This window comes from Moschus berezovskii, chromosome 3 (assembly GCF_049115385.1).
Source record: "Moschus berezovskii isolate FMDL1 chromosome 3, NW_MosBer_1.0, whole genome shotgun sequence".
NCBI lineage: Eukaryota > Metazoa > Chordata > Mammalia > Artiodactyla > Moschidae > Moschus > Moschus berezovskii.
The window spans coordinates 128,365,628-128,393,266 of NC_142462.1; the positions used below are offsets into that span (position 1 = coordinate 128,365,628).

The 27,639-nt window shown below is 58.3% G+C and overlaps 1 protein-coding gene across 3 annotated transcripts in view; it reads right to left on the reverse strand.

The window, feature by feature from the left end:
• Positions 1-27,639, reverse strand: part of PTPRN2 (protein tyrosine phosphatase receptor type N2) — a 638,480-nt gene that overhangs the window by 89,100 nt on the left and 521,741 nt on the right. For all 3 annotated transcript variants that reach the window (XM_055421655.2, XM_055421657.2, XM_088834793.1), the window contains one exon: positions 22,838-23,050. In XM_055421655.2, the coding sequence (XP_055277630.2) occupies positions 22,838-23,050 (213 nt within the window). The remainder of the gene's footprint in view (positions 1-22,837; positions 23,051-27,639) is intronic.

Here is a 27,639-nt window from a genome sequence, read left to right on the forward strand (position 1 = left end):
GTGTGGACAAACTTGAGGCACCTCCTCCCTCCTCAGAATGTGGCTCTGGTGGGGCACGGGTTATGCTGAAATACAGACGCCTGTAGTCCCGGCATTTACAGAAAAAAACCCTGTTTTGTTCTTCTTGTTCCCAAAGCCTCGCTCTCAGTGGTGAGGCCACGCAGGAGAGAATCAGCAGAAGCACGCACGGGGGAGCCCGCAGGGTGGACGGGGACGGGCCTGCCGGATGACACGGGCGCGGCTCCTGGGCCTACCGGACGAGCTCCCTGGGCCTGATGGAGCTCAGCTGGGTCACCGCGGGGCCTCTGGACCCCAGCACAGGGCTGTGTGACCAGCCTGGCAGGGGAGGCCTGGCCGTGCCCGCGGCTGCCAGACTCAGGGCTCGGTGGTCACCTGGCCCCCAGGAGACCCGGCCAGATGCTCCCCCCCTTCTGACCCACAGAAGTGCCTTTGGGGGGATCCCATCAGTCATGCCGCAGTGACTCCCAGCCCTGCCCAGCAAACACTCTCAGCAGAGCCATCCAGCAAAAGGACATGGAGAGAAAGTCTACAAGAGAAACCGGCCCACACTGAAGACTGCTCGGGGCAAAGAGGCGGTATGGAGACCCGAGGGTCCGCCTCTTCCCTGGCGCCTCGGGGGCTGCACCCTGCACGCCTGGCTGCTGTCCTGGGCCTCAAGGCTCCCGCAGTCAAGGAAGCCCCCGCTCCGTGTCCTCTCGCCCAGCAGCCCATCTCAGGGACTAAAGCTCGTCCTGAGGCCGCTGAGGGCTCGCTCTCCCCGGGGACGCTGTGCAGACCCTTGCCTGGGTCAGAGGATGGCTCAGGCGCTCTGTGAGAGGGGCCGCCTGGCCGAGAGCCTCCAGCCCTGTCAGAGCATCTGCGGGGAGCAGATGGGCACTGCAGAAGCCAGCGGAAGAGACGAACAGGAAGGAAGGGCGGTGGTGAAGGGGGCCCTGCCGCTCCCCCCAGGGCTCAGGAATTACCCGTGGCTCCCAGACAACCAATCGGCTTGAGGCTCCCCCCTCGGTTTCACGGAATCTTAGAAGCAACGAGGAGCCCAGGCATGGCGGGTGTGCTCAGTCGCGTTCACAGCCCACCTACGGACCGCTGGCCAGGGCTCCTACGTCCATGGGAGTCTCCAGGCACGAATACTGGAGTGGGTTGCCATGCCCTCCTCCAGGGGTCGAAGCCGTACCTGCTGGGTCTCCTGCACTGCAGGCGGGTTCTTTACCACCGAGCCACCAGGGAAGCTCGCACGGCAGGCGACTGTGCCGACATGAGGAGGATGACCCCAGGAGCCAAGTCCACGTCCCACCGGTTCCCACTGAGGCACGGCGAATGCCACCTGACTTTGAGAAAAGCACACCAAGAACTTTCTGCAGTAATTTGTGGGGTTTCAGGTCGTTCACCCAGAAGAACAGAAAGTGTCCTCCAAGAACGGCTCCTCTGGATAAGAGGATCTGAGAAGCTGGCAGTTCACGCCGCGAACAGTACAACATCAGGGCAGCTGCTGTCTGCCCTGGAGGCGCTGGGATGAAGGGCGACGGCCACTCTGGGTTCCACCCCTCCTCCGTCCCCGTGGAGAAAGCGCGCCCTGGAGGGGCCCCCACCTGGCCAGACTCCCTGTGTGACCTCGGGCGAGGCATTCAGGGCCCTGGCCCAAGTGCTTTCACCCTGAGATGGAAGGAACCGGAGAGCACAGAAGACTGAAGGGTTCCAGTGTGCGAAACGCCAGCGAGGCCCCGGCCACGAGGCCCCGTCACAGACCAGAGGGCAGTGCAGGTGGTCCCGTCCCCATCTCTATCACTGAACACTGCAGGGGTGGACGGGGTCCATCACTGACCCGTGCAGGAGTGGACGGGGTCCATCACTGACCAGTGCAGGAGTGGAGGGGGTCCACACTGACCAGTGCAGGGGTGGAGGGGGTCCGTCACTGACCACTGCAGGAGTGGACAGGGTTCATCACTGACCAGTTCAGGAGTGGAGGTGGTCTGTCACTGACCAGTGCAGGAGTGGAGGGGGTCCATCACTGACCAGTGCAGGAGTGGAGGGGGGTCCATCACTCACCCTTTCAGGAGTGGAGGGGGTCCATCACTGACCAACCAGTGCATGAGTGGACGGGGTCCATCACTGACCAGTGCAGGAGTGGAGGGGGTCTGTCACTGACCAGTGCAGGAGTGGAGGGGGTCCATCACTGACCAGTGCAGGAGTGGAGGGGGGTCCATCACTGACCCTTTCAGGAGTGGAGGGGGTCCATCACTGACCAACCAGTGCATGAGTGGACGGGGTCCATCACTGACCAGTGCAGGAGTGGAGGGGGTCCATCAATGACCAGTGCAGGGGTGGAGGGGGTCCATCAATGACCAGTGCAGGAGTGGAGGGGGTCCATCACTGATCAGTGCAGGGGTGGAGGGGGTCCATCACTGACCCGTGCAGGAGTGGAGGGGGTCCCGTCACTGACCAGTGCAGGGGTGGAGGGGGTCCCGTCACTGACCAGTGCAGGAGTAGATGGGGTCCATCACTGACCAGTGCAGGAGTAGATGGGGTCCATCACTGACCCATGCAGGAGTGGAGGGGGTCCATCACTGACCAACCAGTGCATGAGTGGACGGGGTCCATCACTGACCAGTGCAGGAGTGGACAGGGTCCGTCACTGACCCGTGCAGGGGTGGAGGGGGTCCATCACTGACCCGTGCAGGAGTGGACAGAGTCCGTCACTAACCCGTGCAGGGGTGGAGGGGGTCCATCACTGACCCGTGCAGGAGTGGAGGGGGTCCATCACTGACCAACCAGTGCATGAGTGGATGGGGTCCATCACTGACCAGTGCAGGAGTGGGTGTTGGTGCAATGAAGACAGAACCGTTCTCTAAAGCAGATCAGCTCTTGGATGTCTTGGCGAGTCAGAGACACTTCTCTGGAAGCAGGAATTTTAGATGTGGGGGTGCCCCAGGTCACCCCACAGCCTCCTCACGAGTCGCTGGTGATTAGGACCGACTTGGAGAGCTGGCCAAGCCCACACAGGTGCCCGCGGCCTCCCGGGACTGGCTCTGCGACTCAGGCCCAGCACTTGCCAGGCCGCTACTGAGAGTGGATTCTCCTTGTGGGTCTCTGTGTTTTAATAAAAGTTGCGGCAACAATCCAAGAAAAGCTGTCAGCCCCACATCCAAGAGCACTGACACTGACCATGGGGGCCCCAGGCTGGAGAGGAGGTCCTGCCTGCACAGAGAGGGGCTCTGGGCCACGCAGGCCCACAGCGGGGACCACGCGGGGCCAGGCCTCTTTCACCTGCAGATAAAAGTGGGTGCAGCTGCTAAGGGGGGACGCTTGATGTCAAACTGGCCACAGTCCAGCTTCTACGTGATAAATGAAGAGGAGGGACGGCCTGAGAGGTGGCGGAGCCAGGGGAGGGTCAGGCAGAGACGAGATACCTGGGGGCTGGAGCCACTGCTCCTGGGGGCCTGGGAGGGCCCGGCATGGCGCCAGTGGACGGGTCAGGGGGAGGTGATATGCCTGGGGCCCAGCAGCCCTCACCCCAGCTCCTGCAAGTCACCAGCGGAGGCGAGTTCCGACGGCCCCGAGCAGACACTGGGCAGCCTGCCTCTGCAAAGCCGCCCCTCTGGATAGCACGCCAGGCCGCCCAGGCTGAGCACAGACCTCCTGGAGCCGAGGGCCCTGCACCTGCTGCTCTAGAGGCTGCAATGGGAGCAGCAGCATCCCCCATGCTGATTCTCTCCTGGCTCCGGGAAGTGTCCATCCACTCACATCTGGAGTTGCAGTGCTGACGCTGAGTCCCGGGGGCGGCAGTCGCTGGCTGTGTGACCTTGAGGAAACCAGCGAGCCTCTCTGTGCCCCCATCTCCTCCTCTGAAATGGGGACACGGACAAAGCTCTCTGGAGGCCCACGTGGGAGACCAGGCTCAGGTGGAGCATTTGGGAGCAGGCCTGAGCTCCCGGGTGACCGTCAGCATCATCACAAACTTTCTCAGCAAGCCATCCACCTGACACTGGACGCCAGGGACCCTGGGGGGTGCAGCCAGGCCCCCACGTCCTGGCTGGCAGGCCGGCGGAGCTGAGAGGTGACAAGGGGCCTTGAAGGGTCAGGACGGGAGCCCCATGGGCGGACGAAGGCGGATGTGGAGGCCAGGAGGCGGGCAGCAAGGGCGAGAGGGCAGGAGGCCCACATGGCTGGAAGGGCCCCAGGAGGAAGGCTGCAGGCGGGGGAGCAGGGGGCCAGGACTGCTGTGTCACCCCTGGGGGAGCAATGCTGGGCTCCCATCATACACCCTCGCTTGGCCCCCATTGGGGGACCTGGGACCGGAAGCAAGAAGTGGGGAGGTCTCTGCACCCGGCATGGCAGGGGCAGTGAGGGTCAGGGCTGAGCTCCCCGGGACCCCCAACCTGCAGCTCAGCTCCCCCAGGGGTCTGCCTGCTGCAGTCCTTGAGGCTGGGGTCCCATCCTCACCCTCGGGACCCGAGACATGGGGATGAGCCGGGTCCGGCTCGGATTAGCAGGCCATGGCACTGTCAGCTGTGGGGCTGGAGCCGCACTTGCTGCAGGGCGACAGAGCTGGGCGCCACGCTGCGCACACGCCAGGCCTGCAAGCAGGCAAGTCCCAGCCCCGCCGCGGCTCCTGACCTAACCTGAGAGGGCCGGACTGGTCCATCCACAGCAAAAATGGGGCTCACCACAAAGTGGTTCAGTCTGACCCGCCCCAGTCTGATGATGACCACACCTCCCTGGAGGGGACACGTGGGTCCCGGTGTCTGAGTAAGGGGCTCGAGTGAACCTCCAGTCCTGGCTCCTTCCACCCGGTACCGGGCAGAGTCCCTCACAGTCACGGCGGCCACATCACCCCCCGCATGGTCGCAGGATGCTCCGGGTGAACCCAGAGAGGCAGACGGTCACAGAAAGATGCGGAAATCCCGGGGGTCACCGTGCAGGCTTTTAAGCGAGCCCTTTATATTGATTATAGCTTGTAAGTTAATAACAGAAATTCTATATTTTGTCCATGCTCTGAGCTATTGCTTGAAAATTAAAAATTTCTAAAGAAAAATGAACTTTTTAGAACATTACTACCTGCCTTAGTAATGGTCTGGCCAGGAGACCAACTGGGTGGATTTTCATCACCCAGGTGTATGGTTTTGTGGAAAGGTCCCAGTCTGTGCTCTGTGCGTCCTGTAGCAAGGCCGCCTGGTGTGGTGGGTTCACCAGGCTGCCTACCCCTCGACCAGACGGGGACCCTGCAGATGGAGCCTCATTCTTCATTTAAAAGGACCACGTCTCCCTAAAATGTCCACATGGCGACAGTGAAGGCATGAACCCGCTGACCCCTCAGGCAACAACAGAGCGCGCCAGCTGGGGTTAACCCCTGATTCTAAATGTAACGTGCAGTTCACAACGTGAGTACCCATCACACGGAGCTGCGGCCAGGCCAGTGCGCTTCCCCGAGTTCACTGCCTGCGTTTATGACCAGGAAGGGCCCGCAGCACCGTCCAGGACACTCGCCCCATTGAGTGACAAACACTGCGGTCGCCAAGACTAATCTTCCTTAAGTAACGGCCTGTGATGGGGGGTCAGAGTGCAGAGCTATGAGCTATGATCATCTGGGGAAGGTGGCCCACTTGAGGGAAAGGTAACTGACCATGCTGAATGAACTCCCCGGCCGGTTCTGAAAGAAACCCAGAGACAAGCCCACTCACATTCCGGCAGCCAGGAGATGGGGCAGAGTCCACCCTGAGCACTGACTCCCTGGGTGAGGTCATGGAAACCCCAGAATGAAAACTGTAGGACACAGCCCAGCGAGGTACAAACTACTGTGTGTGTGTGTGTGTGACTCGGTCGTGTCCAACTCTTTGTGACCCCATGGACTGCAGCCCGCCAGGCTCCTCTGCCCATGGGATTTCTCAGGCAGGAATACTTCAGTGGGCTCCATTTTCTTCTCCAGGGCATCTTCCCGACCCAGGGAACTCGCACCTCCTCCACTGGCGTTCTTCACCGCTGAGCCACTGGGAAGCCCGCGGACTACAGAGCAGCCTCACTGAAATCACAGTCCCCTTCAACTTCGCAGACATGGCCACGTCCTGAGCACAGATGAGAGTCTGGCAAATAGCCTTTGCTTGGCTGGACGGCACCTTCCAGCCCCTCCACCGAACAAAAAATCTTTAAGGAGTTTAAGATCCAGATTAACTCTCTTTTGATTAAAAATGGACTCTGCTCATGATCTAGGACACGCTAGTCCAATAAGAAGGATCCCGAGCATTTAGCACGACACCCCTGAGTGGATAAAGGCAATTTCCACCCTCGGGTCCCGACTCATGTGATTCAACAACCCAGAGGCAATCCATTACGAAGAGAAAGATGGGCAGATTCCGCCACAGGCGCCTTTTGCTCGCAGACCTACACGCGGGGTTGACTAGCCGTCCGCGGGTTCCCTTCAAACGGCTCTTGGCTCAGGGCACCCTTTGTCTGTCCCTGCAGGGTGGGCACCCGCACAGCGCTGGAGCCCCCAGGGCTGCGCCCGCAGATGTGGGGCTCCCTTCTCCCGGAGCGCTGTCTTCGGCTGTGACCAGAGCCCTGGCTCAGGAAACACCCCCACTCGGAGTCCGGCCGGATCTGTTTCTCCTCACAGTGCTTGCACTTTAGCAGAAGAGAAGATGGCGTGTGTGAAGGAAAAGTACTTTTCCGACAGCGAAGAAGAAACCGCCTGTTTGGGGCCATGCTGCTGTGGTTTCCAGGACGCCAGTCTCTGGGGAGCTGATGCTTCTCTGCGTGGCTGTGTGTCTTCAGCTTCCAGACTCTCACAGGTCTGGGGACAGTCACAGAGACGCCAGATGCAGTGTCCCAAGCTCCTGGAGGGGGGGCACATGCGATCACGTGGAGATGGAGTCCTTTGGCCGGTGAGCCCACAGCAGCACCAGCAGCATCAACGGGGCCTCTCCTCTTGGGAAGCAGGGGTTCCTGAGCCATGAGCATCTCAGGAGCCAGTGCAGGGAGAAGATGAACCCAACGGGGCACAGAGCTCGGCCCGAGACAGACCCATCCACTCTGGGCATCTAGGGTTGAAGGGGTTGGGGGAGAGAGCTTGGCCCGAGATAGACACTGTCCTTGGGTCAAGGGGGTTGGGGGACAGAGCTCAGCTGGAGACAGGCCCTGCCCCACCATGCATCTCGGGTCAAGGGGGTCGGGGGACAGAGATTGGCTGGAGACAGACCCTGTTCACGCCAGGCATTTTGGGTTGAGAGTGTCCAGGCAACGACTCCCACCCAGAAGCCCCGGGCATGAGTCCCAGCTTGGCTGCTCAGCAGCTGTGAGGCTTTGGACAAGCCGTCTGTGTCTGGACGTCAGCCTCCTGACCTGTGGAGGTGGGGATGGTGGTAGGAGGGCTGCACAGGGCCACAGGGGGCATTCCAACAGCACAGGGGCAAAGAGCTAACACAAGGCTGGGGCGCGAGGTGAGTGTGCAGCTGCCGTCCACGCCTTCCTTCTGCTGGACACGGGCTCCCCGGCCAGCTTCCTGGATCACGCATGGATGTGTGGGGGCGGTCAGGACGTCCGGTCAGGTCCTGCTCCCAGGACAGCGCAACTGAAAGGCAGGGTTGCACGCGCACTGTCCCCCTGCTGGGGCGGGCACGGGCCACGCAGAATCCAGTTTGCCGACCGACCACTGTCTGCAGTGGGAAGGATCTGTCCCCTCCCTTCTTGGGGAAACCAGAGTTCAGAAGTCTCTAAAGAGAAAAGAACAGCAATTTCAGTCCCCCTAAAATCCAGGACTCCATCACAGAACCATCCAACATGTGACGCACACGTCCCGATGCTCTGCAACGTCTGAACGCGTCCTCGTTGGTCAAGAGAGGTGAGACGGGGCATGAACTTCCCATCAAGCCAACGCGGGTCCCCCCTCTTGGCACCAAGAAGGGTGCCCCCTCAGTCCATCCAGCCCCACCAGCCACCCAAGCGGGCAGGTCCAGATAACAGAGTCAGCACAGCACCCGCTAAAGCTCTGAAGCCTCCCACTCCAGGGGTCCTTGGTGCGGGTGTGTGGGAGTGTGGGCGTGTGGGGGTGCAGGAAGGGGTGCAGGTGTGCATGGATGTGGGCTCAGAAGCCAGGAGCGCACAAAGTGTACGGATTGTCTGTGAGCCACCTGCTTCCCCACTACCTAAGGCCGTGGCCCTGGGATGCATCTGCAGAGTGTCCAGCATCCCTGCGCTGCAGCACAATCTGCAAAGTGAGTCGAGCAGGACGCTGGTGGCAGAGGGCCACCCTCACACGTAACAGCGTCTCCTCTCTGGAGTCTTATCCGACGGGAACCTGCACTGAGTGGGGCTTGCTCTGAGAGAAAAGGCCTGCCGTCCCCAGACTCCACCCGAGGAGAGACAGGACTCCCCGGGCTTGAGAACAACCTCTTTGTACCTTTCACGGAGCAGCAGGAACAAAGCCGCGGACGCCGAGTGCGCACACAAAGGCGCTGGGTTTGTGGGGCTATTTGGGATCGTAATTAGTGTAGCAGCGCAAAGCTGGGGAGGGATGCACAAAGCTGGGAGAAAGCGAAAGGGGTTCATTAGGTGCCCGGGGGGGGGTGGGGGGCAATTACTCTCTGGGAGGATAAAAGCGCTGAAAAGGAGCGGCTGCCCTGGGAGGCCTCAGCCCAGCTTGGAAGGCACTGCGGACCCCACAACACGGCGAGAGCAAGGAGCACAGGGGACCCCAGGGTGGCATTCAGGGAGGTCACGTGCAAGAGGCCGTGGAGATGCGATGACCAGGAGGGTGCCATGAACACGCTCAGAGGTGGCGTGACCACAAGCCCCATGACAAACGGCCCGCGGGCAGCAGGGGAGCCCTGGGTCGGGCTCTCAGGGTGAGGCCAGGCACGTCTTCTCTCCCCGCTTAGTTTGCTTCTTTGTAGTTGACAGATCAGGCATCACTTTTCCAATAAAAACCCACACAAGGCATGTCTGACACACGGCAACTGCTACATTCAAAACGAATAAACGAGTGAAATGTCTGACCTGGACACTCCGGGTCCGGGAACGTCCCATCAAGGAAAAGCACAGGAAGAAAAGTGAGGCCCCGCCTGCTGAGCCGGGCTTTCCCCCAGCAGCTGTGGCGCACGACACGTGTGGCCCGGGAGGCATGGCCTCAAGGCTGGGGGTGGCCGTGAGCACACTCACACTGCGTGAGGGCAGGGTTTATGGGACCCCTCTCACTGAGAGTAGCTCATCTGCTCAGCATTGCCCCGGGACGCGGACACAGGTGTGTGCTCCATGCACACCAGCACGGCTCTCCCCGGCGGCCTCATAAGGGATCAGGTGCCCCGGCCGTTTCTGGGTAGGAAGCAGAGGACCCCAGCGGGGAGGGTTAGAGCCGCAGCAGGTGCAGTGGGTGTGGTTCCCGATCCAGGCTGTCTCCTGCTCCCTGGACGAGAGCTGGTGCTCAGCCTGTCTCTCCAGCCCTGGCGTGTGTCACGGGGTCCCCACCACTCATCCTGGACCCTCTTCACTGCCTCCACCAGCTGCTCGGTGATGCCCAGATCACGTTTACATTCCCTTGGCGAAGCAGCATGCTCACACATGCACACACCATGCACACATGTGTACATAATGCACGCACACACCATGTACACACATGTACACATACATGCACACACATGCACACACGTGTACACAGCACACACCATGCACATGAATGCATGCATGTGCACACACTCACACATCCACGTGCGTGCCCATGCAGGGGGGAGCATGTCTCTAGAGTGAACTCTGAGCTGGCCTTGTAGCCTCCACAGGCGGCACTCGTTCTGACCTCTAACCTGTGCCCCACCAGCACCCAGCTACGGCTGCAGACCCAGGCTCCTCTGGCCAGGCTGCAGCCACCGTAAGTGCCGGCTCCGTGGCATCAGTCAACTGTGAGGACAGCCCCTGGTCAGCAGTGTTTACGGAGCAATACTGAGTCACGGCTCCCGTTCTGTAAACCTTTCTCTAAATGAGAGGTAAAGACAGAGGCACATCTCAGCCGACAGAGGTGAGAAGGGCGTCCCGCTAGCTTCTCCGTCTGGAGCAGTCCACAGTCAGAGACGCATGGTGGGACAGTGACCCTGCCTGCTGTCCAGTTACCGCCACATGGATGGGCCTCGCCTGCCAAACCGAGGGCAGCGGTCACTTTCTTGTTCTCTGTCCCCCTCGGTGTCAGCACAGAACAACGAGGCTCTCCCGATGCCCGCTCATCAGTGGGTACCGCCTGCAGCCAGCAGCCCCTAGGGCCCAGGCCCCCCACGCCGGGCAGTGGCTGAGACCCTGGGGGAAAGGCTGCCCCCAAGAGAGGCTGCGGGGTGCGGGGCTGCCTGGGGGCTGGACTCAGGTCCTTGGGTGGGGCTGGGACATCAGTGGTGAGCCTCAGGTGACAGCTTGAGACTGGTCTCATTTTCCATAGCTCTATAGTGCAGGAGATGAAATCACAAAATTATGGCTGGCCTGCTGCCTAAAGATGGGCCCAGAAGACACGCTAAGTTCCTCCCCGGTGTGTCTGACTCGTCCACCGTCTACAAGGTCCCGCCTGAAGCCTGAGTGACCTTTCAGACCTGGGACACACTCTGTCTGCTCTGTTTCTGATCACCATCAGGGTGAAATCGGGGAAGAGCTGTGGCAAGGAAAACACAGGAAGGAAACACGTAACTCCACGGAGCATCTTCTCTCCTAACCCACGGTTACCATGGTTTCCGCAATGATCTCTGATGCTTTGACTGAAAGCTGGAATGTCATGGAGATACAGGAGAGACTGTGTCTGACCCACAACCCCGGCAAGACCCAAAAGGCCTCACAGGAGGGTTCCGGTCCAGCTAGAAGCCCCCCAGCGGGGCCACCATTGTTACGACAAATAAAACAGTAAACACAAACCCCGAACTTCCTGGACTCCTGCAGCTGACAGCTCACTGGTTCCTGAATGTCAGACACCTCACAGCTTACGCTCAACGTGGCCTCTGTGAGCAAAGGTGGTCTGGAGTGGCCCCATCTGTGTGCATGGGCGTTTCAGGTTCATATTTCATAGTCAGCCAATAAAAAACAGCCAAGTCAAGTGGAAACAAACTGCGCACCTCTTCAGGGAACCCTGGTCCTGACGTGGAAGTGGACGAGCAGCTGTTTCTTACCAGAAACTTTTGCACCTTCCTAATTGTCTCCCTGCTCAGTAGATACTGAATCCCCAAGGTCTGTCATCACTGTCGTCGTGTTCATCCACATACGGAGCTCAACACGTACCCAGCGCTGTGTACTGGGCGCTGCTCTGGACCCTGGAGGTCAAGGGTGATGTCTTCACGAGAGTTCTACACACGCCCCTGACCAGTTCCTGTCACGACGATACCTTAGACCCACCTGCCGACCGGGCTTTACCGGGCCCTGAGAGGTCATTCCATGGATCCTCGCCTTCTTTTCAGAGGACACGCTGGGGAAGGAACAAGCTGAGTTCTGGTCTGGCTCAGCCTGGGGCGAAAGCCCCTCTAGAAGCGAAGAGCATTCCAAGGTGCCGGGAGGGGTCCTCAGGAGGGGCCGCGCTGGGCGGGCAGGGGGTGTAGGGTCCGGTCGGGGGACAGATGGGATGCTCGGGCGGGGGGGTAGAGCTGGGGGAGGGCTTTCAGAGGGAGGGCCGCAGCCTGCACAAAGGTTCCAGGACAGAGGAGCGCACGGCAGGGCCCAAGGCCAACACGGAGTCCGGCAGGGGCACAAAAGGGCTTCTCAGCTCCCCATTCCGCCCGCGGCCTCGTTAAGGCAGAGGGCCGGGCCGCGGGGGCGTGGGTGGGGACAGGCAGCTGTCTCCGCCTCCGAGACACTCACAGCATCCTTCGGGGACCCAGTTATGCCGCCGAAGCTGCTGTGAATGGCGACGTGGCCCCCCAAGCTGACGTGGCGGGGTGATGGGGGCAAGTCACCGTCAGCCCGTTTGATCTTGGTTCTCCCAGCTGTGAGATGAGGGCGCTGACCTCTGAGGCCAGCAGGAATGTCTCAGGCTGTCACCGCCAGGAAGGCACAGGTGCTCAGCTTCCGCAGCAGGTCCGAGCTGGCCGCGGCCCTGGAGGAAAGCCCCAGAAGGGGCGTCCCGCGGCTCAGGATGGGGTGCTGGGAGAGGACCTGAGAACCAGCAGACATGCGGGGCACTGCTGGCCAGGGCGCGGGGCCGTGAGCCGCAGGCTTCTGGAGCCAGCGTGAGGTCAGTGCACTCAAGACGCGCCCCAGGAATCTGTCTCAGGAAGCAGGGGCCACAAGGATGGGGGTCAGAGTTAGAATGCAGCACTTCACGGCCATCACTTGGGAAACACAGGGTCCGAAGTCAGAAGAGAAGGTTCGAAAGCGAACGACAGGAGAACTGAGATTTTCCCCTTGGTTCCCCTCGCATTTCAATGTCCAATTAGGCGGTCGCTGAGCTCAGTACTTCCCCTCTCCTTGGATGTGGGAGAGGAAAGGGAAGCTGGGGTGGGGAGGACTGGGGGCAGGTAAACCAGCTGACGGCTGCTGCACAAACAATGCTTTCCTCCCGCCCAGGACCACCATGGACTCTACTTAAAGAGCACGGTGTTCAGGAATATGAAGGATGTAACCTAAAGAACATTCCTTTCACTGGGTATTCTCCCTGTCTATAAAACATGAAATGATAAAATGCTCCCGTACACAACAAATCCAACATCTTTAACTTTAGAGGATATACACCTAGTTCCATATTGACACCAACACCCTGGGCAGCGTTAATAACCCCAGCGTCTGTCACACAGACGCCTCTAGTCACGTGCGATGAAACATCACAAACCCTCACGCACCTTACACAGCCGAGCATCTTAGAGCATCTGGCCTTCCTTGCTGATACTATCATTTGTGAGTCTTCCTTTTTTATTCTCCAGATAGTCACACACGCATGCAAACACACACCCAGATACCTAACTTTGCTGGCTGCATTGTTTTTTACATTGAAGAACCTTAAAACAATACTTTTAAACGACTTTCACCTTCCTAATCGGAAGTCACCTATATGAATACCTTGCCCTTGCGAATAAATAACCCAACACAATTTCATTCTTAATTATCAGCAAGTCTTTCAAAGCAGGAAGGCTTTGGAGGGCTTCCCTCATAGCTCAGTTGGTAAAGAATCTGCCTACAATGCAGGAGACCCTGGTTCAATTCCTGGGTCGGGAAGATCCGCTGGAGAAGGGATAGGCTACCCACTCCAGTATTCTTGGGCGTCCCTGGAGGCTCAGCTGGTAAAGAATCCTCCTGCAATGCGGGATCCCTGGGTTGGGAAGATCCCCTGGGGAAGGGAAAGGCTACCCACTCCAGTATTCTGGCCTGGAGAATTCCGTCCATGGGGTCGCAAAGAGTCAGACACAGCTGATCAACTTTCACTTCCCAAACAGAAAACCCCAACGGAGACTCAAATATTTTGAGCCACAAAGTTTAAGAGCAGTTGATTGGACAGAGAAGAGAAACACTGTTATGGAGCCTCTCCCCCGTCACAGGCGTCCCTCTGGTGGCGTCTCCGGAAGAAGTGACCCGCGTGCAGCACAGACACGCCCCCGGCTCCTGGAGCTCCCGCCTCTGTCTGTCCAAGACGCTCTCGGATCTGGGCTCAGCCGCCTCCAAAGTCCTCTCTCCTCGGTGCAAGCAGCAGCTCCAAGGAGACGCCTCTGTCCACTGCTTAGACTTTGGCCCCTTCCTCCCCCGGGCACCCTGCCTCTTGTCTCTCCATCTGAGCCCCCTCGCTCACCTCCTCTGCGAAGCCCTCCCTGACAACCCCAGGTTCCCAAGGACCCATCTCAGAGCTGCTCATCTCAGGCATGTGCCTAACCCAGCGTGAACCGGTCCTCCCTGTAAACTCTGCTTCGAAACAGAGTTCTCTTCCGCCCCTGCCACTTAGAAACTGTGACGTCATCACTGGAAGAAGTGGATTCTGGAAAAGACTTTCTGGAAGAGGCCTACTTCGCTCAAGGCACGCAGTCTTCCCAAGACTCCCGGAGGCATCCTCTCTCAGGATGACCTGCAGGCCAGCAGGGACCCAGACACACAGGCCGTGCAGCTGCTGGCCAGGGGTGAGGACAGGGTCCCAGCACCGAAGCACACAGACCCCAAGCCAAAGGGGCCTCAGGAGACAGTGGTGTGGACGCTCAGCCTGCCCCGGGCGGGTCAGCAGACAGCCTTGCGTCGGGGGCTCACAGGGGGCCGTTCTCCTCGCTGTGTCCCCGCATGGCCCTCTGACGTTTGGAAACCGCTGTGCCCTGCCTGACTCCCCTGGGTTGGGTCGTGCAACTGCTCTTTCTGAAGCATTGTCCCCTCATAAACACACACTTCTGTGGCTTCTGACGGTCGGAGCCGACAGCCCTCAGCTTTCCCCTCTGTGAGCTCTGCCCTCTGTTGTGCCAGGCCTGTGTTGAGTTAAGAGCTGGGCTTGGCTGCCTTTGACAGGTGGGAGCATATCACGGCGCATGGCACTGGGGGCTCCCCGGGTCCACAGGTGCCGTTGGGCCAGCAGGGGCTCAGGAGCGGGTGTCCCCACAGGCCCAGCGGACAGAGAGCAGGCTCTGCCCACGGGCGCCCACGCCAGGCCATCCCTGCAGGCCCGGCAGACAGATAGCGGGCTCTGCGGGCACAGGCCTCTATGGAGACCCCTGCACCTTCATGGGGACACACACCCTCCGGGGCCAGGCCAGCAGGAGCCGGAGAGCGGGAGGCAGACCCTGGAAGGGGATGTGGGTTGCGGGCCTGTCTCTGGGCTTCGCGGGACCACCTGGCTCACTCACGAGGACCCTCGGTCTCTGATTACCTGCCTTTCAGCATTCCCTCCCGCCCTCCTGCTGTCTGGGTCTAAATCCCCGCTGAATCCATCTTCACACTTCCCTCTGCTCTTGCAGGCTTCTCCTCCAGAGCCCACCTTTCAGCAGAGCTTGGCAGCGCCTTAGAAGCCGACAGGGGGTCTCCCGGGACACCGGGCCGTGCACGCGCTCCGCCGCCTGCTGAGGGGTGCCTGCGGCCGGGCAGGGGGAGCAGAGCCGCTGGACTCAGGAGGCCCTGGACCCACGCACACGAGTCCACCTCCCTGCAGACGGTGGAGGATGGCGGGACTGACCTCTGGTCGCAGAGCCTCACGAACACCATGGCCACTGTCCCCACAGCCCGCCCCGCTTAGCGCCCTCCCCACAACGCCCTGGACTCCCCAGGACAGTCAGGCCTCGGGTTTCTCTCTGGCTTTGCCCAGAAGCATTCTACTATCCTTGCCGAATGTATATGCTAAGCTGCGGTCCAGGAAAGTGCTTGCGTCTCTGGATCAGGGTCTAAAGCAGAGAGAACAGCCCTTGCAGGGCGAGAAGTCAGAGACGTTCACCTGGGCTGGGGCGCCCAAGCAGCGCCTCCAGAGGAACCACACCCACCAACACCCAAGTGCCACGGTCGGCGCACATGCCACGGTCAGCACACGCACACGCCACGGTCGGCACACACACACGCCACGGTCAGCACACACACACACACGCCACGGTCAGCACACACACACGCCACGGTCGGCACACACACACGCCACGGTCAGCACACACACGCCACAGCACACACACCACGGTCAGCACACACACACGCCACGGTCGGCACACACACACGCCACGGTCAGCACACACACGCCACAGCACACACACCACGGTGAGCACACACACACGCCACGGTCGGCACACACACGCCACGGTTGGCACACACACGCCACAGCACACATGCCACGGTCAGCACACACACACGCCACGGTCGGCACACACACACGCCACGGTCGGCACACACATGCCACAGCACACACACCACGGTCAGCACACACACACGGCACGGTCGGCACACACACGCCACAGCACACACACCACGGTCAGCACACACACACGGCACGGTCGGCACACACACACGCCACGGTCGGCACACACACGCCACGGTCGGCACACACACGCCACGGTCGGCACACACACGCCACAGCACACACGCCACGGTCAGCACACACACACGCCACGGTCGGCACACACACGCCACAGCACACACACCACGGTCAGCACACACACACGCCACGGTCGGCACACACACGCCACGGTCGGCACACACACGCCACAGCACACACGCCACGGTCAGCACACACACACGGCACGGTCGGCACACACACGCCACAGCACACACACCACGGTCAGCACACACACACGCCATGGTCGGCACACACACGCCACGGTCGGCACACACATGCCACAGCACACACGCCATGGTCAGCACACACACACGCCACGGTCAGCACACACACACGCCACGGTCGGCACACACACGCCACAGCACACACACCACGGTCGGCACACACACACGCCACGGTCGGCACACACACACGCCACGGTCGGCACACACACACACCACGGTCGGCACACACACACGCTATGGTCGGCACACACACACGCTATGGTCGGCACACACACACGCCACGATCGGCACACACACACGCCACAGCACACATGCCACAGTCGGCACACACACACGCCACGGTCAGCACACACACACGCCACGGTCGGCACACACACATGCTATGGTCGGCACACACACACGCTATGGTCAGCACACACACACTCCACAGCACACACGCCACGGTCGGCACACACAGCCGCTCCCTGAACAGAACATAGAGTGAGGTTCCCGGGTGCCTCCATGACCTTCTTGGACCTTCCAGAGCCCAGGGACCAGCCCGATGCGCTTCCCTTCCCGTCCTGTGGGTGAGGAGCGTGACGCCCGCCTCCCCGTGTCTCCCCAGTGCCCCTCGCCTCGAGGAGGAAGGCGGCACAGGGGCCGTCAGACCTGGGGCAGGGCTCCCTGTCCAGCGAGTGTCCCTGCTGCCTGCCTGTCCGGTGGCCAGTTCAGCTCCGCTGCCTACCACCTGGGGCCCGGGACCAGTCATGCCCACCCCACACCTCTTCCTGCACGCATTCGACGGGCCCTGCCACCCGGAGCAGCCCCGCAGCAGGGACGAGGACCAGGGCCAGAGCAGGCTTTCCCAGCCTGTGTACTGGCACTGCTCATGGGAGCCGGAGGCTGGGGGCAGAGGCGGGGCTCTCGGAGCGTCTTCCCGGCCCTGGGCTCCGATTGGGCACTGCTTGGGCCTTAGGGAGGTGGAAGTGGGCGCCCATGCTAACAGAGAGGGGCCAGCGGACGCGAACTCCGCCCCCCAGAATCAGAGTCAGTTGAAGTGACGCACCTTCCCTCCCCGCCCGCCCCAAACTGTGCCCGCCTGGACCTTCCCCTCGGGTTCACTTTCTGCCCTCGGCTGTCACGGGACAACACGAGACTTGGGAGAGCAGCCTGACCTGTAGGAGGCAGGTGAGCCCCTCCCGCCCCCATGCCCCGGGCCTGCCTGGGGTAAAGCCCAGATCCGCGGACACACCACCAAGAGGGGAGCTGACCACAGCACCGAATCTGGGGTCCTGGGGGAGCTGCGGAGGCCAGGCCCCAGCGTCCTTGGTGTCAGGCGTCCCGATCGTTCACGTCCCAGACACCACACCTGACTGAGGGGTCTTCAGTGTTTAATAAGTCTGGTCTGACTGACACTGATCGGGCAGCAGCTGCTGTATTGGGATGGCAGCGTGTTTTCCGGGCATGCGTACATGTCTCTTTGGCCATCTTCCTAGACTCCAGCCTCCCCTAGAAGATGTTTCCCAATCTCAGGGGCTTTTTCTGAGGGAACGTGTTGAACAGAAACTGGGAAACGCACGTGCAGTTGCTGCTTTAGGAAATGGCATGTTTGAAAATATAAGATTTATGAGAAAAACACGCTACCAATTCAGGTCTTCCAGAGACACGTTCAGACCTGGAGTGGAGAGGTTTCGGGAAGGTCTGACTGAGCGTGCAGGTCAGAGCTCGTCGGCCCTGAGCCAGATGCTCTGATGTGGAAAACAGGCAAAAAGCAGGTCCTGCAAACGGGCCCCTTTGCTCTCACCACCCAGAAAGTGAGCACGTTTTCCTGGGGTTCTCACAAGGCTGCAGGCAGGGAAGCTGCATTGACTCACACAGGGGGCCCAGGCCTGTCTGGGGGTCACCGGGCCTTGCCCTCAGCAGCCCGGTTGCTGCCCGACAACCCACACCCCTGCCACACCCCTGCCACATGACCAGAATTCGGGAAGTTTCAAGGGAACTCTGCCTGTGGTGGTTGGTACTGACGGCCACTTCTGCAGAGGCAAAACCCGAAAGACTCCAGTCCTCAGGCGTGACTAGGTTGTCACAGAAAAAAATGTTCTTTAATAGTGTTTCAGGGCACCCTTCCAGTTTTGAAGCAGGATAGATTTTACTTATTGGAATTTGCACACAGAATTATTTCAGCCCGAGAATTTAAACATAAAGCCACGCCAAGCTGCTAAAAGACACGCAGTGGACTGAAGTGGGAAGGGCTAGTTTAGAACCCAGATCAGGTAAACCCCAGGAATCCCCTGCTCTCCACCTCGAGGGGGGGCGGTCTCCATGTTGAGAGCTACACTATGCAAGAAGAGGAGGCCCACCGAGCAGGAGGCCCTGAGTTGAAGGCCAGGAGAGGAGCCCGCCTGGGGCATCCCTGTCTCCCTAAGCCAGGCTTGCCTCGCCCCGGAGGGGATCAGAGGGCCTCTGGGTTTCTGGGACCGACGTTCATGGGCACCCCCAACCCGACCCTGCTGTCTCCTCTGGGTCTGGCTCCAAAGGCCCCAGACACCCTGGGGCCTGTGGGCACCGGGAGACAGATCATCAGAGGAGGCCTCCTCGCTGGAGATGCTGCAGAGCTGTGCCCTCGTAAGGGGAAGGGGAGCGGCCGCCGCTCTGAGATGATCAAAGCCTGGAAGACGCAGAGCAGCGTTCAAAGAGACTCGGGGAGGGGGGGGGAAGGCGGGGACACCTCTGATCATCCAGCGGCTTGTTTCTGCCCCGTCTCGCCCAATCCCCTTCCACGGAAGTAGGACACTGACGTGACAAACTCACCGACGGGCTGTGACTGCGTCCCACAGCCCCGGGCCTGCCCTCAGTGAGCGTGTGTGTGCAAATACATGCTCGCGCACGCACAGGATGTGTGTGTCGCGTGATGTGCCAACAGGGGGAAAACAGGAATAAAGGCAGAGAAACTGGCCTTTTAGATAAAAAATACAGATCTAATTGAAGTATCTTATGCTTATCTACTTAGAGGACAAAAATAACATCTACTAAAACAATGGAGAAAGTCTAATTGCAGAATCCCGTTAAAACATGACCTTTAAGGATGGATTTCAGTTCTTCTAAAAGTTAATACACCGAATTCTTCCAAGCCCAAGCAAATTAAACCTCAATAGATTACCTGGTGAAATTGATATTTTGTTACGTGTTAAAGTATGAGTCTATTGAGAAAGATGTGATTTTTCCAGTAGGAAAAGCAAATGAAAACACCACACTCTCACACATACGTGACAGCCTTTAAAATGCTGACTCTTGTCTATAAAATGGTTCTATTTTAAGGGACAAGAGAAAAAAATGTTTAAACGTATTTGCACTGGAAGCTAATAATGCAAATTACTCGCTGTTTGGAAACAAGTTTTTTAAAAAAAAAGCCCGCCGAGAACTCAGGGACACTCTGCGAGCCTACAGGAACCCCGAACCCTGAACCACGGATTACGACGAGCAGGCGGGGGCTGGCGCAGAGTGCCAGGGACGTCCAGGGGCGGATTTCAGCAGAGGACCAGGGCTGCATGAAGGGTCGACCTCACAAGGGCCGTCTCGCTAGAAGAGGCTGACAGCAGCACTGCTGCTGCGTGGTTTATCTGAGACGCGCGGCTTCTCTGCTTGGGAAGGAGGCAGGCGCCCGGCTACACCAGGCCCTCCTGTAGGCCCCCAACCTTGAGGCTCCACTGCCCCCCCAAAGGCCTGCAGGAGACTCTCAGCTCTCTCCTTTAAAGGGTGACCTTCTCCTACTCTGAGGTGAGTAAAACTTTCAACACTGCCACCTGCCACTCCATCGCTGCCAGGCCACTCGCTTCTCCGTGAACATGCAGAGTGCTCATCTTCTCCTTCAGAAACTTCACAAAGTGAACGGGACATTCCCAGACACCCCATGAAAGAAAGCTCCATACTAAGTCATTCCGTCTTCCTTGTAACCCCGGGATGAGGGTTACCCGGACGGCACCCGTAACCTCGAGCGTGGGGTAGAATTAGCAACGTGCGGAAGTCCAGTGATTTGGAAACGAAGCACAGAAGCCAGTGAGATACCGTCTGAGACTGTTTGGGGTTCGAAATACTTTAAAAAACTTTTTCAGGCAGATTTTTAAACTCGAAGGGGTCTCCACAGCAGTTATAGAAAGCCCGAATGAAGTGTGGATCCATGAGTGGATGAATGCCTGCCCTGTCGACAGACGCAAACTCCTCTGTACGTAACTGCACCCCCACCAGCCCTTCACACATGAGTCAGCAAACGCAGAGCTAAGAATCAGGACAGCCTCACCCTATGTGCTGAGTGTGCTCTGCTAAAAACAAGCCCAAACAAGATGACAGCCCAGAGCCAGCACGTTCTGAGCAGTGAGCGAACCTCCACATTTAATCAAAGTAGCTCCCACAAGCGGAGAAGGCAATGGCAAGCCACTCCAGTACTCTTGCCTAGAAAATCCCATGGACGGAGGAGCCTGGTAGGCTGCAGTCCATGGGGTCGCTACGAGTCAGACACAACTGAGCAACTTCACTTTCACTTTTCACTTATTGGAGAAGGAAATGGCAACCCACTCCAGTGTTCTTGCCTGGAGAATCCCAGGGATGGGGGAGCCTGGTGGGCTCCCATCTATGGGGTCACACAGAGTCGGAGATGGTTGAAGTGACTTAGCACCAGCAGCTCCCACAAGGGTGTTCTGTAGTAATCTCAAAACCAAGCCCACCAGAAAATCTCTACAATACTTTCATTTCCAAATTTTCCTAGACCCTATTTTTAAAGTTTTTTCTGTGTTTTTTCCTTTTTTTTTTTTTTATTAATCTGGATTGAAGAAAAGCACACATTTCATTTATTGTCTGGATTACAGATTCTTATTAAACAAACCAGAGCTCATTATAAAATCAATATCAACTTAACCACCATGCCCCCAGGAGGAACCACATAAAGGTCACTCCAAGAAATTCAAACAATTTTCCTGCTGGAAGGGCATGATTTTAATTACAGATACTATTAATTAGAGCTGTCACTGGGAAGCTTTTTTTTCCTGTTAATTATCACAAACTCGGTCCTAAGTATGCATTTGCAACCTGCACTTTTGTCAGAATGAGTCACTTCTGCATGCAAGCCCAACCTTTCCATTCTATCAATATTTCATATTCGAATTTCAAAGCGTATCAAAGGATGCCATGCTTTCTAAAACCCTCCGCCCGTGTGATCTCCCATCTCTCACACACGGAACAGAACCGGTGTGATAATTTATTTATGTCCTGGCACAGGCCTGGCCCAGCAGACCCGGCTGCCTACACTGGCCTTGCTCAATAGAATTTCTAGATAAAGTCTTACTAGCTGGTGTGACATTTTTCCCCAAGCTTCTCCTTCAAACGTGCTTTTTCTTTTGCTTTGAAGCAAAGCTAGCTCTGCTCTTGAAATGCCATCTCCCACACATCTGAAGTTGCTGTTTCTTTAATAAGAAAAGACTGCACCGACCAGGCTTCTGACCCCCTCCAGAAAACCAGAGGTTCTCTTCATTCAACAGCAACACCAGGAGTTTTGAAACGGGGAAGAAGGCTGTCCTCTGGTCTCTTTTAAGCAGAGCGACTTTATAAACTCATCCCAGTGCCTTATGCGAGATCGGGTCAGGGTGTCTCTCGGACAAGCTCCTGGGGGTGGGTGGTTCTGGAAAGAGCTTGAGCAGCCTTCAACAGTGCAACTGTGATGACAGAATGATAATATTTATAGATGTGACTGTAAAATAGGGTGCATTATTTACATGACATATTCCATACCACAGTCACGTGACCTGGGAAAACAAAGACTCTGCTCCAATCCAATGGGAGAAACTCTTTTACAAAATAGACCGACTGAATGTTAAAGAAGATGACTGAATAAATTACTCTCCCAGGTGGAAAATATACTTAGAGTTACATTATATTTTCTGTTAAAAGCAATCAAATGCCCTGACTGCCGTATACTCTGGGCTCGCACGGCTGTTAAAATCGGAGGTGTGTCTTCCTTACAGAGCACTGCTAAATCTGGAGTGTGCGCCCCAGAACCCCCAAACATCCTGTGAATTTTCCTCCTGTCCCGTTTGGTCTGACCCTGCCTCCCCTCACTCTCACTGGTCCCCGTTTGTTTCCAGGTGTGTTGGGATTGTTTCTGTAACCCCCTCCCCACACACGCCCCCCGCCCCTCGGCTCTCCTAAAGACACCTTGGTTTGCTTTCCAGCCATCAGCCTGAGATTCCACGTCATCCAAGACACAGCGAAGGTGGCGACAGACAGGGTCAGAGGGTCTTTTCATCTAAGACCCCGAGGAAGTCAATGATTTAAGAGACAGCTCCATACATCTATACCACCGATTTATCTTGCAATTCTGTTTTTTTCATTACTAGTGGCCAAACGAAGAAAGATAACAGATAATGCATAATTCATGTATTGTACATTCTCCACATTTCTAATTAGCAGCCTGCTTTCACAGCTAACGTGAGACCATCCCAGAACAGCGTAAGATTAATTTAGAGCAGGAAAACCGGGGTTGCAAGGTATTTACATGAATGCTAATGAGGAGTTTCAAATCGTCATCGCATAAGAACCCAAACTACGAACAACAACTGCCAGGCATGGGGGAGGGCCTGCTCCAAGGGTGAACGGAATGGACACGGCACTGAGAAAAGTGTCTCTTTACCTGGTAGGCGTTGGTGGCGTCTGGGCCCGGGTCGCCCACCAGTCCGGAGAGCTTCTCCTTCAGCCTGTGGTGAGAGCTGTGTCGCAGGCAGTAGATGATGCCGGACGCCAGCAAGACCCCCACGATGGCCACGATGGCGAGCAGGGTGAGCACCACGAACTTGGTGGAGTCCTCCCGTGCCACCTGGTGAGGCAGCAGCTTGATTCTGCTTCTCTGCAAACAGGAGAGAGGGCAGGTGAGTACCCGGCTCCTGAAGACCATCCTTTCCAAAGACACCCACAAGTGTAAAGCTCTGGGCTGGCACCAGACCGACCCGAGGGCGTCCAGCAGTGCAGCCCCCAGCCCAGTGGCCAGGGTCCTCTGAACACAGCGCAACTGGGTCAGCAGGGTTTTCACCAGGAAGGTCAGCAGCAGCATCGCTCAGACTTAACGACAGAAAATATCTGGGAGCTAACTCACTGCCTTACATAAAACAAAGTCTTTCTCCCCTCTCAACGGGTAAGAGGGGTGAGGGCCCCACAGAGGTGTCTGGGGTGGAGAGACCAGTGCGGTGGTGGGTAGAAGCCGCAGCACAGGTCGGACCCGTGGCTGAGCTGTGAGGCAGGCCACTACTCCTGGCCACACTGCACGGGGAGGCCAGTTCAGAAGCCCTTCTGTTCTCCTTCAGAGGCGCATCCCCTCAACCCCCTAAAGACCTCCGACGGGGTAGGGGGTCTCTTGCACCCACGCAGATCCCCACATCATGCACTTGGGCACTTTTCCTTGAAAGCAGCTGCAAGACAGGGGCTCGATGGTCCAGGAGTTCACTTCTCGGTCGGTGAGAGGTAAGAGAGTCCAGGTCCATCAGCTTCTCAGGCTTGATGGGGGTGGGGCGTGGGGGTCAGAACACCCTTTCCGTGAGTCTCACTGTCTCCATGCGCCCAAAGCTGCACAGTGCTCACCCTCATTAGCTTCATTATAAGGAATATTAGCAACAATTAAAAAACTCCAGGGGGACGATGGACCGGCTCTGGCCAGCACGCCGTCCACAATTACCCGGGAAATGAATAGAGACGCGCCCGCCTCAGTGCGGGTCGCTACGGGATGAGCACAATTAGCAAACTCCTTTCCACCACCTCATTTCGCGTGGTAACAAAATGGATTTTTCCCCATGAATGCCTGGCTGGCCTATTCATTATCTCCCTTCTATTAGTGAATTTCTGCGCCGCGTTCGGCCTCCAGCTCTTCACTTCCTCCGGCTCCCAGTGTACACAGGGCCTCTTATGTCAGGCCGGGCCGTTTTTATCTTGTAATCATAAAGGCCACCAAAGCAATTATCGCCGGTCTTGACTGGAAAAGCTGGTCATTAATTAGCCTCCTTTGCCTTCCGTGCGGCGGATTAGCTGATGCCAGGACTGGGTTAATGGAAACGCGGGCGAAATGAGAAAAGACGCCGGATTTTCTTGCCTGGATGCTCGGCTCCGAGGAGGACGGCAGGTCCGCCCGCGGCGGGAGGGACGAGGGGCGGGGACGCGCGGAGGGAGGGGTCGGGGGAGGGACCCGGGCGGCGCGGGGAGCGGGCGCTGGGGGCCCGGCGGCGGCGGCCGGCCAGCCGGGCCCTCCAGGTGGACCGGGCGCCGGGCGGGAGACCCTCCCTGCCCGTCCCCTCGCTCCTCCCCCGGCCCACCCCAGTGCTTCCAGAACAGTCACCCCCGAGGCCGCGGGCTGCCTCCCCCGCTCCCCCCGCCCCGCGCCCACAAGCAGACCGGGTGGGGGGCCCATCTGCGGTGCCGGACCCCCGGGATGGCCCGGGGGGCGCCCGACACCCCTGCGACGCCCACCCCGCGCCCAGGTCCTCGCCCGCACGCGGTGCCCGTGGTTGGCGCCCGACGGGCCGCGGCCAGTTAACTGGGAGGCGCGCCCCTGTCCACCGGCTCCGGCTCCGGCCTGGAACGCTCCTCCGAGAGGCCGGCGGGGCTCGGCCGCGCGGGTTCCCGCTCCGTCGCTGCGCCCCTGCCCCCGCAAGTGCCGCCCCCTGCTCCCGAGAGGCCCGGGGCCTCCACCCCCGGCCACGCGCCGCGCCGTCTTCGCCTTCGCAGACCACCCGGGACGACGACAAAGAAGGGGCGCGGCCGGCGGAGGGCGTCCCGCTGACCCCACCGCAGCCCTCCCGTCCCCGCCCCGCCCAGGCGCAGACACCGGCGGGCCCCGCGCCCACCTAGGGGATCCCGCCCGGGCCTCGGGAGGACCCCGCGCCCACGTGACTGACCGCGCCCTGGGACGGGGGCTTCCCGAAGCTTCTCGGCCCGCGACAGGACGCGCACACGCGCGCGGTGACCGGCCTGGCTCCGAGGGGCGCCCGGCGCCTCGGTGGGCGGCCCCCAGCTCAGTGCGCCCCGACTGGCGGTCGCAGTGCGCTGGGGACAGAGGCCTGCGCGGGGCTCCTACCGGGCGGTGCGGTGCACGCCTGGCGGCCGGATGTAAGGGGCACAGACGCCGCCCGCTGGCCCCTCGGTTCCAGGCGGGAGGCCGTGAGCGCGCAGGAACCCCCGGAGGAGGCCTGCCGAGGCCTACACATTACCCTGGCCCAGGCCTGGGACTGCGGGAGAGGTCCCGGCGGGGCGCGCACCACTACCCCCCCGCGGAGGCTCTTCCCGGGGAGACCAGGCGGCCTCAGCGTCCTTAATGCCAGAACCCGACGGTCGCCGTGACCAGCAGTGCGCTTGGCCCGGGGAGCGGAAAGGAGCCTGCCTGCTTGCCCCTGGCTCCGAGCTTGGAATTGGCTCAGAGGCCAAAGAAGGGCGTCCAGGAGCGGGACTGTGGGTCCCTCCTCCCGGGCCCGCTGACCAGTCCCCTCGGAGTCCCAGGTGCCTCCGGAGGGTGTAGGACTGGACCCACGCCCACGGAGTCCCCTCTTCTACGCTCCTGCCCGGCTCACCGCTTCCCCGGCCGGAGCTGCCCCCCAGGGAAGGGATGGCCGGGGTCGGCAGGCTGGGCGGGCCGGGAGGGGTGTCGAGGCGGAGGTTGGCGGGCGGGGCGGCTGGAGCAGGTCGCGGGGAGGAAGGATCCGACGTGGCCGCAGGGATGCGGGGCTCGGAGAGGCCGGAGACCCGGTTCCGACCACTGTGGTGAGGCCGCAGGAGCTCAGCGGCCGGCTGGGCAGCCTGCCTGCCGCTGGCGCCGGAGCCTGACAAGTCCCGCTCCTGGCGGGCCCCTCAGTGACTCCACGGCCTAGAGTGCCGCCGGGAGGGTGCGGGGGCGGGGACTGTCGACTGCAAGTCCGCTCTTAGGAGTCTTAGAAGAAACAAAAATTTATATTCATTTAAAAAAAATAAAGAGCATAAACTCCCTCCTTGTCACAGCGATTGTGTTGAAATAATTTAGGATTATTTTATCTCCTTTTTTGCAGAGTTAAAAAAAAAATCTCAGGACCCCTGCTAACCAGAGAGGCGAGAGGACACGTGTGCTTTCTTCGCTTAAAGGCGAGTCTGACCCTCCGTCCTTCCGGGAGAAACCGGGCACCCGGGTCCCCCTGCGGAGCGTCTGCCACTACAGGTGCTTTCCTGCCATCACAACCTGGGGCTGAGCCCTGCAGAGAGCCCTCCACTAATTAGAGGCATCTTGTCAGTCTTGACTTGGAATTGAAAGAAAATAATGTTTAAATATTTATGACTTTGACATTTACAGTCAGGCGTCTTTTAAAAGCGGACCGCCTCCTTCTGTACAGTGGCAGCTCGCTTCCCTCCCGGAAAGTTTGGAGCCGGAAGGAGGGGGTTGAGGAAGCAGTCCCGAGCAGCCTGGGCACACAGGGCGCATGGGGTGTCGCGTACCCTAGGATGCAGGGGACACATGTACAACTAGCGCTCATTACTGAGTTTCAGAAGTAGGAAAAGTGTGCTTTTAAAAATATTCAGGAAGAGTTAAGTCAACTTTCTGTCGGGTTAGATGCATCTTGAGAGTAAATTGAAGTACAGTAGTTTATGTTTTCCCACTCAGCCGTCTCCACCTGCAGCTCCTTGAATTTACAATAGAAAATATTTCAGAAGCTGTGATTTGAAATACACATGTGGCCACAGAGGCAGTCATGGAACTGCCCTTAGCACGCACAGACGTTGTCCTGACCTAGCTAGACTTTTGATCTGTGCTTACAAATGGAGGCGCATGGGGCTTCCTTCATGTCATCTTCTGAGCCATTGCTGGCGAAATATCTTCAGAACATTTTTTTTTAGCAGCCCATGTGGTAATCTTAAAATAAGAGAGGAGAAAAAAACACTCTATACCCAAACTTGGTTGAGAAGTGAGGCACACACAAATATAAAACTTTATGGTAAAAATATTTGTTGACAGAAAAATTTAGCATTTTTCTAAGACTGTGCTATGTAACCAGTTAGCAAGAGTACTTCATTACCTAAGTCATTGACTTCAGTTTTAAAACACACTTGTACCCAAAAACTTATGGGCACTGGCATGCAGCAATTTCATTGATTCTAAAGTTTTAATACTGTAGATGTTTTCATTTGCATCATTTCTAAAGAATTTGATTTGCAAACCCAGCCTTATCCTGTGTTCCTCTGCACTTTTATGTTACTATAATGGTAAAGATATTTTTCTCTGTAAAATTTAGAAATTAATTTGAGGGACCACTGAGAGGCTAAAACAAGTCTGTCTTTGGTTCCCCAGATGAATTATCTTAGAATTACTTGGGAATTTCATGCTAAGTTTACTAAAATATATTTGCTAAGATACAGTAACTATCACCTTAAAGCTGATCAAAAATTTAACATTTTTCAGGCCATGAGAATGACCAAACTTAAAAATATAGG